At 39.6% G+C, this 20,673-nt stretch overlaps 1 protein-coding gene across 4 annotated transcripts in view; it reads right to left on the bottom strand.

Moving 5' to 3' along the window:
* The window catches only part of LOC141773910 (protocadherin-15-like), a 316,265-nt gene that overhangs the window by 136,845 nt on the left and 158,747 nt on the right, over positions 1-20,673 (bottom strand). For all 4 annotated transcript variants that reach the window (XM_074646072.1, XM_074646070.1, XM_074646069.1 and 1 more), the window contains 5 exons: positions 17,956-18,126; positions 10,339-10,447; positions 10,077-10,189; positions 3,363-3,569; positions 203-337 (listed from right to left, as the gene is read on the bottom strand). In XM_074646072.1, the coding sequence (XP_074502173.1) occupies positions 203-337; positions 3,363-3,569; positions 10,077-10,189; positions 10,339-10,447; positions 17,956-18,126 (735 nt within the window). The remainder of the gene's footprint in view (positions 1-202; positions 338-3,362; positions 3,570-10,076; positions 10,190-10,338; positions 10,448-17,955; positions 18,127-20,673) is intronic.

The following is a 20,673-nucleotide window of genomic DNA, read 5'->3' as shown; positions in this document are numbered from 1 at the left end:
AGTGAACAGACAGTTTTACTTCACTGCTATTTGACCACTCATAAAGGTCATATTGCTCTAAAAGTGTCAGGTCAGCTCTGCATCTGCAAGTGCCTCTTGGTATGAAGCTAACCTGTGACTTCTATTAATATACACAGAATAGGAGGATGTAGGTCACAGGGCTTTAGTCTTGCAGATAGCTACCGCTGAGTCCGAGGCCTACCGTGAAAGTATAGGCCATCTGCTTCTCCCGGTCCACAGGTTTGATGAGCCTCAGGTAGCGGATTATCCCAGTCGGGGTCAGGCTGAAGATCGTGGTGTAATCATCCAGGGTAATCTTTATCATGGGGTCTTTCGTCTTCCAACAGAAAGATGTACAAAAAGAAACACGTTACCATAGTGACATGAGTGTTTCATCATTTTTTTTTTTTTCTTCAAGGCCGCAGCTGTGGGGATGAGAAAACCTATCAAACAGTACATTTTGATCTGCCAAAGAGTTGAAAAAGTAATCTGCTGGCATCTGTCTTCAGACAACATCGGAGGAGGAGCTGAGGATGGAACCAGAAACCAATATATTTTTAACATGATAGTATCAATAAAGAAAGGACGAGAGGAAATGACTTCTGCTAAAACAACATACACCCATCATAGCCTCTGTTCCTTTGTAGGGAAAAAAATATTGAACACATTAAGCAGTCGTTAAAAGATATGGATGTGACAGCTTTTGTTCAGGGTGTCATGGTGCTAAATAAGCTTGAAAACATTTTTTTTTTTTTTTTAAAAAGAGCCATTTCTCAAAGACATGTCATAACTTCTGTGGTTAGTTTGTTTTAACAAATAAACCTTGACTCCTTTGTGGTCCATTGCGGCGAGTCGACTTCGATTCACGTCCATCAATGAGTCCTCTTAAGAGAGTTTGGTAAACATCAGGACTGGGTGGCTTATTGATTTCCGTTATCTCTGTTTCCACTCCACTTTGATTTGTTAATCTTCTCCAAAGACTGAGTAAAGGGATATTTTGAATGATGAACTAAAGGTAGTAGTCATTTGTTTTGGCTGTGTTTGTGTTTGTGTGTGTGTGTGTGTGTGTGTGTGTGTGTGTGTGTGTGTGACCACCCAGTCAAATATAAATCTATCAGTGCAGTTAGGGTTTGAGGGAATTGAAAGCAAATGTTGTTGGTGAAAACACACGCAAACATGCACCCACGCAATCACACAGCTTGTTAAATGTGTCAAACACGTGTCTAAACACCCCCCTTCATCCAACTACGCACACAACAATCAATTCATGAAATAAAAATAACTCTTTTAAAAAAGTGAAGTTGGTATTCAAAGTGAATCACTGGATAACTTTTGACTGAAGCAAACTGCAGAAAAACCATCGCAAAAACATCAATAAAAAGAAGAAGAACACAGCACAGCAAACACACTGCAAACACACTCCCATTAGGATACAAAAGTCAGTGTATCAGCCATGTTGATCCACACACACACCCGTCATTACTGGAGACCTGCATAGCATTTAATTCACCGTTAATGAAATTTTGAAAGAACAGAAAACATAATTTCTGCAGTTGCGGACACACTGCAAAGCTCACAAATTGTTGTTTAGGAAGTCTCCAGCAGCGATGAGTGTTCTCTGTTTGTTTTTACTTTTTGTTAAAGTGATGCATGAATAAACGGTAGGGATGTCCCGAGTCAGTTTACAGAGTAGGGATCAAGCTGAAGGTTTTTTTAATGGATTAATACAGGCAATGTAATAATCTCTATAAACAGATTCTGCCTTCACATGTAGATGACTCACCGGCTATCGTCTGACGATGATTTAGCTTTTTGGTTGGTTTAAAATTAGCTTGTAAACTGGCGACTTGTGAAACAATCCGGTTGTTCACATCGCCTCTCAACTCCAGTCTCACATCTCAAGTTGTTAATCCGACTGTAAACGATGAGCAGAGTTCTTGACCCAGTTATCCGCTGGCTACACCGGAACCCCAGAAATATGACCCCTTGCTCAGTTGGCTCTGCAAACGTTTTACAATACTCACAATTAAATGACGATACCTTTTTTTGATTTTGCTTTCTGATAATTATTCTGTGGTTTGTCAATTTATAAGTTACAGTAAATAATAATAATAATAACAATGTTCTATTGATTACAATAGATTGATTAGTGCAATATTTAGATGCTGCTCCTGAGCCATAAGTGAATGACCTACCAATTTCAATGTCAGAGATTGTTTACAGAAAAGTCCTATTATTTTCTTATTGAATTTTTTTAATATTATTACTTTATTTATTTAACTGAACTTAACACAGTCACAGCTTTTGTTCAATTGTTCAATGCCAATTGAAAAAATTAAAATACATGTTCATATCTTGAAGTTTTCATCCTTTCATTGGAATATAGAGCAGTTAATGTTTCGATGGTGTCTCCATCGTAATGCTCCACATGTTTTAAATCTATTAAAAGGTAAATATTGAACTGAAGCTTGACTTTAAAAAATGTAATCGGAAATCAAATCGCAATATCTGTCCGAAAAAAATCACAATTAGAAATTTTCTCCAAATCATTCAGCTTCAGGCGTAGCGGGCAACTCAACAGCAGACGTCGGTTTCTATTTATACTGACACTGTGCCAGCAAAGCGAGTACTTTTCACGAACACCGAACAAACATAACAAAAGCGTTTAACCTTCAGCACTTTGTTCTAAGTGGAAATGAAGAGAAGTTGTCTAAATCCTGTCCAAACTTCCCTACGTCAACAGCCCCACACTGCCACTCATCTCTGCAAAGATATTATACAAAACACTACATGATGCTATATATTTTACGCTAAATATTTCACCAACTTAAAGCTGTAATAATGAAGAGCTGTTAAATCCCTCAATTGAATTGGCTTTACTGATATAAATACTTTAAGCTATTAAGTGTGCAAAGTGCAGCTGTATTATGCAGGAAAACATAAATATTGGATTAATCTCTGTTTCACAAGAAAGTCCATATTAAAAGGACTCACATCAGAGATTAGGAGCAAAAGAAACTTGATCGGGACATCCCTATATTGCACTCTGTGTGTGTGTGTGTGTGTGTGTGTGTGTGTGTGTGTGTGTGTGAGTGTCATTGCATCTCAAATCCACCCCCTTTACCTACAGGTGTATCACCAGGATCCAGCTACAACAAGGAGAAAAATACAGCAGGGAAATGACTCATGAGTGTGTTCCTGCGCACAACAAAAACACATGAATAAATAAATGTGGACGTTAACTCAATATTTAATCAATGCACTTCAAGCGCTCTGTGTTTGTATGCATGCATGCATGGGTGGACATGTGTAAAATGTAGGCAACGGTGAGCATAGCCGGATAAAAGGCCCTTTCTTTCTACCTCCTCAATGTCATTATCCAGAGCGATGACTCCCAGGGGGGCAGTGAGGTTGGCACTGGCTGAGATAGTCGTACCCACTGGGGAGGATTCGCTCACATAGCCCTGATAGGTGGCAAACTGGAAATATGGCGCCTGGTTGTTCTCGTCCAGGATCTCGATAATGAGGTCGGCGTAGGCCGGGAGGGGGTGGCCGTTGTCCTGCTCAGCCTGAAATGAAAGGAAAAAGAAGAAAAAGAGAGAAAGTCAGTGTGTCAAATATCAACAAGCCTTTAAGGAGGTCTACATTTACTGTATTAAAAATTGATAACCAGTCATTAAGAAGTGGTAATAATGAGTTGGAGGATGAAAGTAACACACTCAAGAATCACGCTGTCCCAACTCTTATGCAGGCTCAGGGACAGAAAGGCGTAATTTCTCTGAGTGTCATTTCAATTACAAAAAGCTACATTGACGAAATTTAATCAGGGGTCCACTTTGGATTAGGCCTCAGTAATTACCAGAGCACTTAACGCAAATATCGTCATTTGTCCGGGAGAGGCAGTAATTAGTGGCTCTTGCTCCTCCGTCGAATGGGTGACCAATCACAGAAGGAGGCTCATTGGAAATATTATTGGCTAAGTCAGTGCCAGAATTGACCAATTAACTAGTAAACGAGGGTACTAGCCCTTGTTCTCCATTAATGATTATGCAAACTCAAGTGAGCCTGTGCGATTCTGTACTGTTGTGCCTGAAAACTTAAATGAACCGTGTAAGAGTCTCATCTACTAAAATCCGGTAACACTTTATATTAACCACCATTTATAAATGGTATAGTTACCATAATGGATACTTAATTAAAATTGAGTTAATAGTTACTTTCCTGTTAACAAACCATGAAATTGTAATTAATAATGTTTTAATGTTGTTGTAATTATATATATAGTATATATATTACTATAATTTATTATATTAACAGCTGCAAACAGTATTAATAATAATATCATTTTATATACTATATATGTCAATATATTTATATATATATATATATATATATATTATGAAATTATTTGTAAACCTTAAAGAAATTGTTTGTAAACCATCTATAAACATGATTTGGATGGCTATTATAAAGTTGCAACTGATGATTATAATACATTATTAAATGGTAAATAAATACTTTGTAAAGCATCTATAAACATTATTTTGATAGATAGTTAAAACTTTGTCAATGGTTAATAATTGGTTTCTGGTCCATCCATCTGTGTAATGTTTATAGATGTTTTACAAACGACTTCTTAAAGGTTTACAAATCATTTGGTATTCATTAACAAAGACTTATTACACGGCTCTGTTGAATACTCGATTCTGATTGGTCAATTACGGCGTTCTGTTTCTTCCTTATAGGAGACCGCTGCTACGTGCGCATTGATTTCTTAAGTAAATAGCCGTGTAATAAGTGGGATAATGTACAGCTAGCGTGACATTGTTGTGAAATAAACTCCTTCAAGGCGATGCAGGGCTTTGCGTCGGGGTCCACCGAGGGGTGCCGCATCGCCCTGTCGGGGTTTATTTCACAACAATGACCGGCTGGCTGTACATTATGCCTTACTTAATATGGTATATAAAATGTTACAATGTGTGCAACAATAAACTGTAATTAAATACTTTACTAATGTCATCAGAATGTAATTATTATCTCTTATCAGCTATGATACAATATAGAATTTATGAACTAATCATTTCATATTACACAAACTAATGATAAATGTACTTATAAATTAATTATATAATATTAATATATTATATAAGATATTATGATAAATTATAGCATTACTAATAATTAGAAAACATTATTATTAATTATCATTCATTGTTTGTCAACAGTAAAATAACTATTAACTAAGTTTAATGAACTATCAATTTACCATTTATAAATTATGGTTATTATAAAGTGTTACCCAAAATCCCAGTTGACACTTCTTCATCTCCCCAGCATGTTAATATCTTTCTCCAAAAAACTGAGATGTAGCATCCAGCACAACTCATTTAAATATCAAAGCCGGGATAAACAGTAACGTTGAAATTGCTGAATCAGCTAATAGTCAGTTCTTGAGAAAACCAGCAATGTTCTCTGAAAAAAGTACCACATGAAATCAATATACCTTCTTAAATCTATCAAATATTACACAATACTAGTGAGTGAATTTACAACATGAGTGAATTGTTGACTCACCTGCATCCAAAGCAAATTTGTATTTGTGTCACGTACGGCGGAACACGAACCAAACTGTATCTCAGAGAATGTAAACATTCCCATCCCTTCATTTTCCAGCACAGTCGGTGGATGACATGACTGCTTAAGTAGCACAGTACTGTACCACAAATAAAAAAGTGTGTTATCCCAGCTATTCAAAGTGTAAAGAGGCTGTACTTTAACTAGGGGTGTAACGGTGATTCAATACCAATTTCAGTCAAAGCACACCTCCTTCCTACAGAGCCCAGTAATAATATTGTCAAATCATATTTTGCTTTTTGTGAGTTGTTTAGTGTAACTGTAACTGACTAGTGTAACCAAATTAAATCGAATTGAAATCGTATTAAAATTGTATCGTGGCAGACTTTATAATATCAGCAAATATCATTGTCCAAAGAATTGATATCATACTGTGATAAACAGGGTCTGAAATTAGCATCTGCCACCCACCAAATGTGGCTGGATTGTCGGCAGTGGCGGGTAAAATCATTAGACAGGCAGAGAAACCACTAGGGATGGGAATAAAGACAGTCGATTCTTCTGTATTGATGCTTTCCGACAGTTATGCATGATGAAACGGCATACGCACGCACCATGATTAAGTTTGTTTGGGACCTCAGCCATGGCGGAGAGAAAAAAAAGCGCTCAAGAGCACGGCGCTATTACTTAACCTGGCAGACGCAACCTATTTTTGTCCCTGATAATGCTATATTGTGAACAACTCAGCAGGAGGAGAGCTAGTTAACGTAAGATTTTAGCAACCGATGGGCAGCATTATGATGTGTTCAAGCTCTGTTCAGTAAAAATGAGTATTGGGAGAAGGTAAATTCTAACTTTATCACTATGTGTTCAAACGTCATCTTATAAATTTCAATATTTGGCGAGAAACTTGAATAAATACAGTTGTTTGAAGGACATCCTTTCACAGCAATGTAAAATAGGGAATTATGACCTGTTTAACTTCCTAACACTAGCTCTAAGCAGCTTATAATACATCATTTAAACTACTGATGTCATAGAGTACCCTCCCACCCCCAAATAAAGGGCTCCCAGGAAGCTGCGACCTAATTTGAACACTGGAATTTATCATGCATATAATGTTTTTTGTGTAAAATTGAACAAACACGGAATGACATCAGATCTAAAATGTTATCATTATTAATGTATGTTTAGCACATACATTTCAAAAGTAGTAGATAAAATTTCTGAGTGGCAGACAAAATAAAAAATACTTGCCTGCCACATTGGCAGGCAGTGAAAATGTTTATTCCAGACCCTGGTGATGAAACTTGGGATTTATACCGCTAACTTTAACCTGAGTTGTGTCTTAACCCAGCCCAGTGAGACCAGACCAAATGAATGGGATCTGGTCAGGCTGTCACTGCGATCTTTCCCCTCCACACATGTCACTATTGGCTCCCACACTGGGATGCTTCAGAAACATTAAGGCTTTGAAAATACAGATGGAGAGGGGGAGTGAGGCGACATCAGTTTAAGCCATGACCTGGAACTAATTCTGCACATTAGCTCAATTTCACTGGGCTTGTGTTGCAGAGTGCCGATTGCAACAGGAGAATAAAGTTCTGCTGCGAAATGGTAAAGTGCTGGGGTCAAAAATTAAAAAAACAAACGCTGTAGTTTCTTGTTTATAATCTCGTACGCATATCCTATGATTGCATAATCTTGCTACACATGTGCAGTTTTTGGAACATCGAGCCGAGTTTCCCTCCAGTTCAGGTTTTTATCGCATTGCGATGTTATGCCAGACTTGTCTTTCCCAAACATCTTCAACCTTTTTCCCTTATCTGAGTGATAATAAAAAACACCCACACCGCGCTGACCCAAAAGATCCAATCTGCTCACACAAAAACCTGAGGGAAAAGTGGTGTCATTGACAGACAACATGTGTGTGTGGATGTTCTCTCATTTTCCTCGACATTCACACACACGTTTTTGTCTGAGAGAGAAAAGACGGGGTGTAGGATTACAGGTCTCCCTGGTGATTTGGCTCTTTAGTGGTGTCCCTATTTCTGGGAGGCAGTGCTAAATGACCTGCTCTCCGCTGATACAGCGCGACACGCGGGCCTGCAGGAGATTCTCTGCTCCCAAAAGCCACTGTCTATCAGTCTTGATTCTCCTGTCCTGACTCCATCATCCTTAAGAGTGTCATACTGGATCTCTTTGCTTTTTTGTTTTTCTACTTAATCAGACTCCATCTTCATCTTCATTCCATCCCAGTCACCCTGGAGGATATGGCTCTTTCAGGAGCAATCATGACTTTTGAAGAACAACAGATGTGTTTTCTAAAATACACTTTGAGATGCTGCAGCTCATTCCACTGTTAGCTTTTATTTTTTTCATCTCCTACAGCATTCGCTATGTACACCACATACTGTGCTGCATCAGAGCACTCTCAAGATACCCATGTCTAATTCTCACTTTCCTGCCCCTTGGAGTCCTTGAGCAACGGTTCCTCCCCCTCTCTATGACCCAGGTAGATAAGGCTCCTACAGTACACACATCTCTCTAGCCATCTCGGTGTTTTCCTGCTACCCCCCCTTTGAACTGTCCCCCTTCCGCGAGCCATGCACTATCCTCCCAGAGACATGCAAAATGCCTCTCATACGATCCATCTCTCCCTCGCCTTCTTCCTCTTGTGGAAATCAGCTCTTCCTCTCATCTCTTTCCTCCCCAGCCATCCCGATAAACAGCAGGTTACACGGCGCTCAGAGGTGTCTGGAGGTTAGTGATGGGTGGATGGAAAGTTCATCTGCACTGCTGCTCTGCACCAGCAGCGCCGAGGCATTCCCTGACTCTGCTCTAAATTAAGATTCATGAGAGTGCAGCAGCCTATCCTCCTGCTAAGTCCATAAATCATAACATCTCTTTCACACACACCCCTCCACCCCCCACCCCCCACCCCCCAATCTCCAAAGCAGCTAAAGATAAGGTTAATGGCCTTCAGGACTGAGGTTATCTAGGTGGAGAAGGTGTGCTTAAGTTACCGAGATACGAGTTAAACTTCATGTGGCACAAGCACATTAAAAATATGAGTACAGAATTGAGATGTTTCATTTGCTTACCTAATGCAGAGGCAGCAGGATAATCAATATTTTACCTGAGGCTGAAACCTGATAAAAGCAATCAAGCTCCATCTGTTTCGGTAAATGCTGGGCTCATACATATTTTGGCCAATGGATTTCCATGACTTTTCAATGGTTTTAAACCAATTTTCATTTTGCGATTTTGGTCTATATAAACCCTCTGAGACCCACAATAGACCCATTTTTTTTTTTTTTTAGGCGGTAAAGGGGGCCTTTAAGGGTAGATAGCAGGTAAACAGTATATGTCACATAGAAGTGGTGTACATCATCTGAAAGCTGTGAACCTGAAGATTAATTTGAGATGCAGCTTTGCACTGTGTCAAGTTCTTCTAGTCATAAATCAGAAATAAAATAAATGATGACAATGTATAACGGCTTAGAAAATTATGATAGAAGTATACGATGATCGACACAAATCGACGCGATACGATGATACTTGCTCTATTACGTCTCATGCGTTGTTGCAGCATTCTGGGGTTGATAGCATTTGTCACACAGATCTGGTGTTGAATTGAACTTTTTTAATAAAAATGATCAATAATCCTTCCAAAATACCACATTAAGTCACCAAGACCTTGAGGAACACCATAGAAAAAGCCATGCTGTGATTTGGTATCAAAAACTTTTGACATTTGGAGATTTCTGCAACAATTGCATTTTTTGGCAATTGGATGGCGAGCATGTCTGTTGTGGAAACTGCTCATAAACCCTCTTATTGTCAATCTACCGAGGAAAGACATCCATCCTCTGAATGCTCTAGGTCTCTAGGTTGTGGTTGTAAAGTTTCATGAGGCTGTGATTATTCTAGAGGTCACCACAGGTCATTTTATACAGTGAGGTAAAATTACAAAAAATTGTCTCACTAAAATGAAATGGCTGCAATGGGGACTAACATTGTCACACATGAATACAATTGGGCTCATTGGACCCACAAGAGTCTCAGCTTTACAGTCATACACAGTTTATGCAATTCCAAGACTGTTGAGGGACCCCAGTATGCAGGAATATTGGAAACTACCATTTTTAGAATAAGCGTAAATAACACATTTATAATGCATGCTAAAAACTGCATGTTTTCTTCCCAAACTGCATGTGATTATCATAAAGTGGGCATGTCTGTAAAGGGTAGACTCGTGGGTACCCGTAGAACCCATTTTCATCCACATATCTTAAGGTCAGAGGTCAAGGGACCCCTTTGAAAATGACAATGCCAGTTTTCAATCACAAAAATGTAGCCCAATTTTGTAGCGTTGTTTATCCTAGTATGATATGACACCAATGGATTCCTTGTTTTTCTAGTTTCAAATGATACCAGTATCTTCACTCTAGCATTAGGACTGAGCCCGCCACAGCCTCCTAATAATTTCTCTTGTTTACCTTGATGATGAGCGTGAACCTTTGATACAAGTCCCTGCTGATAGGCTGCAGAACACGCAGCTCTGCAGTAGTTCTGTTCAAGGAGAAATACTCCGGATACGTGCTTGGATGACCTGCAGTAAAGAATGAGAACATTCACAGATTTGGATTCAGTGCACTTTATGATAACATCAAGAGCATTCAGAAGTCAAGTCGTGGCATGCCGACCGAGCCGAAGAACTTTAAAGGTGTGAAATCAATCAAAGGCGTGTGATAAACCTACCAACAAGGATGTAGTAAAGAATGCTTGGTCTGTCTGACGGGGGCTGTATGTTTCTGTCCATGTCCACGGCCCGGATTATAGGGGTCACATTCAGCGGGTTCAGTTTGCTCTGCAACAAAGAAGGGGAGGGGGAGTCAGTCAACAACACAGCAAGACAATCAGATGCAAATCTGTTTGTTTTCCGTTGACTGTGTACAGTAGTTGTAGCCCATAGTTGCACACATAATGTCTCCTAAAGTAACTTTGAGTGTGTCATTATGCAGAGCCAAGAATTTCAGTGTCTTATGAAAAGGAAACTTCCGCTTAGAAAGGATATCATCAGCCCTGGAAAACATAGTGTGTGCTATATATCAAGATTTTGGCTGCTGTACAATCTTATGTGACGTGTTGTATATCACTTGCAAACTGTGCTCCTCCAGATAAAAACAGCTCTATAGAGAAACTGCCACGGACTCTCTTCCTGGCCCATTAAACTGTTTTCAGGTTTTACAGGGGGATGAAAGGAGCTGCTGCGATTGGGCATTCCTGAAGACTCAATATAGAGTGCTGCAGGAATGAGTCCTAAAACCCGGAAATGAGTTAGCATTTTGGCACTTTCGGTTCCCTCGTCTCAAAGTCAATAGGTTTTTTGAATGTTTATAAATGCCTGAATCAAGGTCTGTGATTAATACAAGTTTAAGAGATTTTAATGATTTGTTCTATGATATAAAATATGACAGGAAATATCCCACTCATAAATGTTGAAGCTTTTACGGGTCTTAAAAAAGACGGTTGCGAACAAGTGGATAAATGAGACTACTAAACGTCATCACGCCGACTCTGCCTTCACACATCAAAATTCATAAACGTGGTATTTGTGAAGATTATCTTGCTGAACAAAAGAATCATGAACGTTTGTTTGCCACAGAGCTTATTTTTTGCAATAATCCCCAAGGGAACCAGGGTGATGCTAACTTCCTGGTTGGCATCATCCCTGCAGCACACTATTAAGGTCCTGACACACCAAGCCGACAGTCGGCCCTCGGACAGTTTGGGGCTGTCGGTGAGCGTCTGTCGGCCTAGTTTTTGCATGACGAAGGTTTTTCGGCCGATTCAGCATGTTGACTCAGCGGCGGAGCCTGTTGGTGAATAAAATCACTCTAATTAACTGTCAGCTTAAGCAAACCAGTGCATGAGAAGAGAAACGGACGTGAAAGCCAACGAGTAAGTCAAGAGGGCAAACCCAGAAGGCTCTTTTTCATCTTCAGCTGATTTGATCGTTCCAATACACGGATATTTTCACAACGACATGACCATCTAGAATGAAGCTAAGTGGTGGGTGAGAGTGGTGTGAAAATGGTTGGCAAACGCCGTTTCATGTACGTATCATAACAACGGCTTGTTTATCCGCAGTCCTCGCTCTTCCAGTTTCCCTTTTTTGAATGACGAATACAGACTACTGCCACCTGCTGGTAGGGAGAGTTATTTCATCTCACGCAGGCGCCGAACGTATGTGCTAACTGGCTGTAGCCTTTGCGGTGTGTTCAAGTGCAACTTGTCGGCCAAGACAAAGGCGACGTGAGGCGACGCAACAGTCGGCCTTCATCGTCGCTAGTTCCTCGATGTCGGCTTGGTGCATCTGGGCCTTTAGGATTTGTAAAAGAAACAAAAAGAATATTTCTGGTATCCAATTAAAGAGACAAATTCCTGTTTTAGGCCTGTGCCTTAACATAAGGCATAATCCAGCACACTGGCCAATTATAAGGATATCTAATTAATAAGCCAGTGCTATTATATCTATTTCTCATCCGCATGCTTCTAAATGTGCCTAATAGAGCTGCACATCAAGGATAATCTGTTTGTGGTGCTGTAGGCTACTTTTTCCTGCTCATGCATACTCAGACATCATCAGCACTAATTGCTCAGCTCTACTTCTACACTTTTGCACCGACATATGGCTAAGTGGGAATATGTTTAGCGCATCACATTTCAGAATACCTCTCCGCATGCAAAATGCCTCCATATGGCTGATACAGTATGTATGCTAAGAGGCCTTTGCTAAACTTCCTTAGCATAGACAGACATGGCTAACAGCTCTCTGGCAGGAAGACTCCCTCCCTGAGGGGGGCATATTTATATCCCTCAGCTCTGGAGTAATCCTTACACCCCTCCCTAACCAGCCCTCTCGCTTTTTACAATGTCTGGAGGTGCGCTAAATCAAATCCCCCTAGCTCTGCACAATGATGATTAGCTATAATACCCTCCTCCAGCAGTCATTATCCAGGGGACTCCAGAGCCCACATTATATCCCCCCAGGGCAAAAAATAAATACAGATCAACTTAATAATGCCTGTCTAGCCATTGTGATTAATTACAATACACTCATCAATTACGAGAAGACAAATCTCCCCGTGGACAGATATGTTAGCATAATGGTTACACTGCAGAATGGAGAAAAATCTGACACCAGCAGAAAAAAAAACTGACTGAAAATTGCAAAGCTAATGTAGGCCATTCCTAAAACAGTTTTGAAATTAAACTGCACACTGTTAAAGGAAAGTAAAAGAAGGAGAAGAAGAGGCAAATGTTATGAATCAGACTTAATACACTGGCAATATTTTTTGAAAAACGTTAAATGTATAGAGGAGACATCCTATTGAGGGTAATGTAACCATATACAGTACATACAGTAAAGGCAAATGTAACAAAAGTGTAACCTCAGATTTTTTTATGATTTTGAAATAGATTTTTGTAACGCCAGAATCTATATATTTGCTTCATTTAAGTCTATGCGGAGGGGAAGGAAGTTATCGCTTTTATTGTTGTAGTCTGAGTAACGTGACGTCATATCTGTTCCGTATCCGTCAACAAAAACAAGCCACAGCCAGAAATGTCTTTATTCTGTGATTTTTGGGCTGTTTTTTTTTATATATATATATACATATATACAGTATATCATTACTGATATATTTGACTTCAGGACATCTCTTTCACACATTTTTACTGTATAAATTTAGATATTTTCCAAAGTACAAGTCCCTAGAAGTGTATAATTCAACTTTTTCCCATGGTCTAGTGTTAAAAAAGTTAACAAAAATGGCAATAAATCATAATATCGAATCATAATACTTTTAGAATCGCAATACATATCGAATCGGCACCCAAATATAGTATCAAATCGGGAGATAGGTGTATCGTCCGATCCCTACTATTGGCATGAAGCTTTGATAGGATGAAACTATAGGTAGACAATTAATCGGTGCCGATAGGATGATGTACAAACTATCGTTACCGGCGGAACTAGGCTCTGATAGTGGCCAACGGCTGGGTAGGCGCCGCCAGTCACGCGGGGACGTACATCACTGTTTTGCATGGAGGCTCCATACACAAAGTCAAGGTAGCGGGGGAGATAAAAAGTTATCGCTCGAATATACACCGATCAGCCATAACAATTGGACAGCATGGGCACACTGACTGGTCTGCGGCTACGCAGCCCCATACGCAACAAACTGCAATGCACTGTGTGTTCTGACACCTTTCTATCGGAACCAGCATTAACTTTTTCAGCAATATGAGCTACAGTAGCTCTTCTATTGGATCGGACAACACGGGGCAGCCTTCGCTCCCCTCGTGCATCACTAAGCCTCGGGTCTAACCCTGTCGCCGGTTCACCGGTTTTCCTTCCCTGTACCACTTATGGTAGGTCCAGACCACTGCAGACCGGAAACATCCCACAAGAGCTGCAGTTTTGGAGATGCTCTGACTCAGTCGTCTAGCCATCACAATTTGGCTAGCCCATTTTTTTCCAACACAAAGTTCAAAATTCAAAATGTTCACTTGCTGCCTAATATATCCCACCCACAGCCAGGTGCCATTGTAACGAGATAGTCCATGTTATTCACTTCACCTGTCAGTGGTCTTAATGTTATGGCTGATCGGTGTATAATGCAATACTATCAGCTCTTTTTCCCAGATACGAGACAGACAGGGAGGGAGGAAAAGAAATCATTCACTGTTACTTTAACTTATTTGGTGTTCTCTCTTCCAAATAATCCAGCCACGTAAACATCCATCCATGAAATGAAATCGCACACTTTAGGATCCACTTTATCTCAGGAATATAAACAAACATTAATGGTTTGCAAAGAGTGGCATTCAACAATGTACGAGACGCCCAACAGAATAATCCTGGTCAGTCATACTGTAAGGCACAGCACGGCGCATCACCCATTGTAAATAAATAGAACATTTTCCAATGATATAATCCACCAAATCACACTTCAGTATATTTTCTTACGTATTATTACATTCTGAGTGACAAAAAAACAGATTTATTCAAAACGGCGTATGCAAAAGTAGCCGACTAAGCTGCTGCAGAAATGTATCGGCCAATTGATCGTCTATTGTCTTTTCCCTGTTCTAAATTATCGTTATTATATCGGCTTTTAAAAATCCACTATCGGTCGACCTCTAGAGGAAACCGTGCAGCAGAGAGACGGAGAGAAAGGCCAACATTTTCTCACACTAATGAAAAAGCTTTGGTTTGTGCAGCCGGTGCTCCAAGGTCCTGCATACTTAGCAGTCTGCAAACCTTTTATCATAAATTATACATTACATGGGGAAACTCTGAATGGAAAGTCTGGACAAACAACTGTGACGCACTATGGCAGCTCCCTTTCAACCACAGCTACAGATGCACACACACACGCATCAGATGCACATACATGTATGTATAGACTTTTGATTTTGCTTTGAGACATTTGATTTTCTCAACTAACCTTCTGTTGTGTTATTATTGCAGGCTTCTGTGTTATTTAATCTCTCTCTCTCTCCCTCTATCTCTCTCTACCTCTCAGTTCAATTCAATTCAATGTATTCGAAACATGTCAACCAAGTAACCCATATTTGATTCAGCCTTTTCCCAATATTGCTTCAGAGCAGAATTCTCAGCTGTGTGTACCCTATAATTTCACCACGCTTCACTTGGTAGTGCTAATGAAACAATACATTTCTTTGCCAGCTACAACTAACAAAAACAATAAAAGAGCTTGGCACTTATTTGCAAAGCAATTCCACATATTAGAAAAACTGCAATGCTCTGACATTACAGTGAAACTTTTACATTAACAACATGTACTGCATAAAACTGAGAGAACATAATTGCAGGTCTACAAATAAGTCTTTTATTCGATCAAGAGCTAAAACAAAGACAAGGACATTCACACATTTCGCAACTCTGGTGCGGTTTGTTTGTGAATGCAGTAATCGTACTCTGATGCAGACTAAAAAATCTATTTTCAAGCAAACCAAAATGCAGAACGCCTGTGCGGGCATTTGTTGAGATGAACAAAGGTAAATGATTTACATGAGTGGGAGAGAACAGACTAGGAATTCTGCAGAAGTCAAATGTTTGCTTGACATCTGGGCCGAAGAGAACATACAGAATATGCTAAATAAAGCCCATTTAAATAGTGACATTTAGCCTATGAAATCATTTGAGATAAACTGGAGAAGGGATTCATGCTCACAGTAGATCAGTGCCGAGTCAAAGTGCAAAAAACTTTGATAGCAATATATCAAAGTCCACAATTTCCTGCATAGAAACGGCAGCTCTCGAGTCAAAAAAGATAAATTTCTATGGCCCTTTGATTCCCGCAATGCGGAAAACACGGACGAAATCGCAGAATCTGATGATAAAAATGGAATTAGGTGTAAAACACGGAATATCATGGAGTTTGCCAAAATGTGGATGCAATTTATGAGAAATCTGGGTTTTCTCTGCCATTATAAGTGTTTTTTCACAGCACCTAAGCCAATTTAATAGAAAAACTATGCAGCTATGTTTTGGTTTCATTTATGGGCACGCTGCTTCTCTCCTCTGCTCTCTGTGTCGTGTTTCACTGAGGGCTCAGCTCAGCTCCGACAGGTCCTCTCAGACGAGTAGTTCACACTACACGTCTTTGGGCCTGATTTTCCACTCGCCAACAGTATTTGGAGCTTTCCATCAAAAGCCCTAGCAGGCTTAATGTGTGACCTGTCGGGGAGCTGCAGCCATCGAGAGTGCAAGACACGGGTTGAGGGGAAACCTAGGGGAGGGGTCACCTGTTAGTCATCTAAAAAAAATAAGAGAAATTTGACACAAACAGCTAAATTTTGAGCACTTTATTTTTTTTAAAAGATGGAATGTTTTGTTTTATATCTGTATTGAAGCACTTTCATTGATAAAAAAAATAAATAAGTTGTGTTACATCAAATTCATTGATGATCATTAAATTTTGAATATTTTCTTAAGAATTGTTGACATTTTATTAATCCACCACATGATTAGACACTTTTTTGTGATGACAAGATGTGCTTAAATCCTAAAACACAGAATTCAGAACAGAATCTGGAAGAAATAAAACGTATTTCATTGGACCCTAAAGTCGTCCCTTTTTTTTTATTTGGACTCTATTTTGTGCATTGTGAAACCAAACCAGACTAAATAGCAAACAAACAAAAAGTATCAATTTCACTCTGATCCGGAAAGGCCAAACGGACTATGGCTTGTGAAAGCACCCTAATTCAACCTCTTATACTGTGTCTTTGGACGGTGGGAGGGAACTGGAGGAGGACCCACGTGATGATGCAGAAAACATGCAAACTCTCAAACCTTCCTGGTTTGAGAATACCACAATGCCAACCTCAATCCAGTCCAGTCCAGTAAATCTAATCAAATCAAATCCAAACTACTCCAGTCCAATCCAATTAAATTTAATACAACTCAATCCAGTCCACTCTAGTCTAGTCTAGACTGCTGATGGGGACTGTGTTATACCCCTCAAACCCCTCAAACAAGCGAGCAAGTAGACCTTGAGTTGAGATTGTTTTGTCATCTGCTGTTTCCAAGGCCAACAATAAACTGTCAAAATCAACCTATATGAGAAGTCCCAGAGCTGCTCTGAATTATGGAAAGTGTACACGTCCATCAGACTGATGAAGATCATGTGATATGATCAAAACCTCCAAAACATTACTAAACTGAGCTTGAGGTGAGATTGTTTTGTTTAGTCTAGTCTAGTCCAATACAAAAACTCAGCACAGTCCAATTCAGTTCAGATCTTTTCATGCATAGAAATACACAGTGGATATAGATTTCTACAGACATAGATAAAGTGTTTATAAATGTACATATAATTTCTCTTTATCTCATCTCCCTCTGTATTTTTCTTGCTTGTATGAATTCCTGTAGTGTTTGGCAGTCATCCCAGGTCAGCTCAGCCTTCAGCTCTAATTGCTGGTCCAACAGACCAGAAAATGCCCCTGGAATTACCATGCTGAGACACAACAGCGAAGCTTACTGTGCCTCCAGGTGTGGAGGCAAAAACAAGGTGTAAGCGGACAATTAGGCTAGTTAACAGGTCTGGCATAGTTTAACATTTAGCAGGGATGTACAGTACAGTGTGCAGCACAAAATGTATCACACATCTGAATCACACGGCACAATGAACATGCACACACAGGATGACAGGAGATAAAAACACAACCCTAGGTGCATGAAGAAACAAATATGCACATAGTATTAACAGGAGGAATCTTGTTAACATGACCTTGTGGAACAGCAGCGTGTTCACAGTTGCCTGTCTACCTGGTTCTTACCGGTTCAGTGAATTCAGGGATAGCAACACGGTAGGTGAGGGGGTTGCAGTCGCGGGTGTTGTTCACCAAAATGCAAGGCAGGAACATGGGGCCCAGGTCGTCTCCGTCCAGAACGTCCACAGTCAGGGTCGTGGTAGCCGTTCGTCTGTTGGGGGGGTACGGAGCGCGGTCCTGGAGGACGAACAAATTATTTCAATTTCAATCTTCAAAGTCCCAGGCGAGTCGTTACTTCGTGCACTGGGGCTACACACTGCTCGAGCTAAAATCAATAGAACATGTTAAAACCATGACAGATCTCTGCGGCTGTTCTTCAGCATATATAACAGTGGTGGCCGTTATGGAAGCTCACAGTCCTGCTTTAATTCGGTTATTAATCTTCCATTTTTTTTTGGCTGCAGGAAAGCGTACTGGAACACATTTTCTTCTGCTTTAAGTAGAACATTATTAAACTAAGTTGAACAGAGCAAACAAATTATCTTATTAAATAAAACTAATATTGACAAACTGCAGTTGAAAAAAGATAATTAAACTTGTGAAAATACACAATTTAAAAATAAGTTGTTGGAGCATTTTGATACAAAACATCCAAACAAACTAATAATTATTGTCTTTTTTAAAGCATAATGTTAGATTAAGTTGGCTGCTTGATTTGCTTTATGTTTTGCTACATAATAAATAAATCCATATCCTTGGCAGAGAGCTTGTCAACTATTACTCATGTACTAGTACTCCCATTTGTCCATGTATTTGTATGGAAGAGATGATATGATGCAAACAATAAGCCCATCATCAGAGCACTTCAAACCAGATTGAGCAGTACGGCTCTTTTACATTCCACTTAATCTTTTCTTATTAAGCAAATGATTCTTGGCAATAAAGCGTGTCTTTTCAGCAGCTATCCTTAAAGGTTCCCCCTTGTGGTACTGTTGCTTCCCAGAATGGTACCCTGAGAAGTGAGCAGGACGGCACTTCAAAGATCCGCGCTGTTAGTGTAATTGAACTCTTGACACAAGCAGCAGAGAGTTCTAGCAAATACCATGTCTTCCTTTCTTTCTTTCTTTCTTTCTCTACTCTGACGTCCTCTTGCAAGAGAAAATAAAAAAAAATATCCCTGGAGGACCTCTTGCCAGAGTAAAGGGTTGAGTCTTTTGCTCCCTCATGCAGGAAATGGAGACAATAGGAGATGGGTTAACTGATAAATGCTTATCTGTTCTGCAGTAGTTCCATTTTATAGTATAGGGCAGTCAATCCCAAAGCCTGGGTCGGGACCCACAGGTGGGTCCCAGGAGATTTTATTAAGGTCGCCAAACAAATTTAACTCTGGTTAACTGTGCAAATATATTAATTGGTCTCATTTGTATATGTTTTCAATAACACATGCATAAAACAAAGATGTGATTCATCAATTCAAGATAATATTGTTCAGGAATATTCATTTACGAACAAATTCGCTCTTCTCACGATTTATAGATAAGGCCTATTGTGAATCGGGTCGCGATGGTTTAGGAAACACTGGTATAGAGTGCTCCAGGGATGACATATTTTTGTAGGCCAACCAGAAAGTTAGCATCGCCCTGGTTCCCTCGACAAAAAGCCAATGGGATTTTTCTATTGGGTTTAATAATAATTAAAATCTCTTTTACCACAGACCTTATTTCAGGCATCAAACTAAAAGCCTATTAAAAAGAAACATTGACATTGGGGGAACCGGAAGTGTTAAAATGCTAACTCATCTCCAAGTTTTAGGACTCATTTCTGCAGCACTCAGAGTGTAATATAAGACCACTGCATAGGGTAAGTGATTATTTAATCAGTGATCTGGAAGTGATTATAATAATGTGAATTATGAGAACTGTTGCTTGTTTTTTGTTTTGTAAAGAAAGGTTCTGTATATTGAGACGCTCAGCTTTCAAACAAAAAGACTCTGAAGCATCCAACACTGTTGATGTAGGAATGGGGAACTCTTAAATCCCAGTCTGGGTGTTTCTCTTAATTGAAGTCAAATTCTTGGCCAGTGGCTTTGCGGTAGCTCTTGGTCAAAAGACATTTACTGCCTAATGGGCTTAGGGTAAGGACTAGAGAAAGAGCATAAAACCGCCTTCATCATAACTCATACTGACATCATTGGGATTACTTGTTTTACAATATTTTCACAGCCATGTTGCCCCGTGAGAGTGTGAAGGAAAAGTCCCGCCCTCAAGTAAAATCCATAATTACGCATCCGTGAATTAATTTGGATATGCAAATACTGCTCTGGTATATACAGACTACAGACAGTTATCTCAGAGACAGCTTCAATCGCTTTTAATGAAAAAAATAAAAAAAACGTAAGTTGTAAAGAAACCCTAGAGGGTTCAATCCTCTCTGCTTGATATTGCTGACCGTGAGCGATTTCTGAATTAGTATTAGTTAAATGTGAGTTAAAGAGTTTGTTTGTGTGATGTCCTTACTGACTGCCAACTGAGGAATCTCTAATTACTTCTTGTTAATATGTGAAAAGGGAACAAGAATCCCTCTTATGATTGGTAAAACTGAAAATGAAAAGGATGATTTGCTAAATGATGATTACATTTCAAAAAAGAGAGAGAGAAAATATACACCAGGGGCCGTATTCACAAACGTTCTGAGAATACTCCAAGAGAGCTACTTAGCCTAAACAATTCCAGCAAGGAGTCCTAGCTTAGGAATGATTTAGGAAACTTCTCAGAGCAACTCTGA

Source organism: Sebastes fasciatus, chromosome 9 (genome assembly GCF_043250625.1).
Source record: "Sebastes fasciatus isolate fSebFas1 chromosome 9, fSebFas1.pri, whole genome shotgun sequence".
Taxonomy (NCBI): Eukaryota; Metazoa; Chordata; class Actinopteri; order Perciformes; family Sebastidae; genus Sebastes; species Sebastes fasciatus.
Note: the sequence above shows the minus strand (reverse complement) of the source record. Positions and strands in the feature narration are given on the sequence as shown.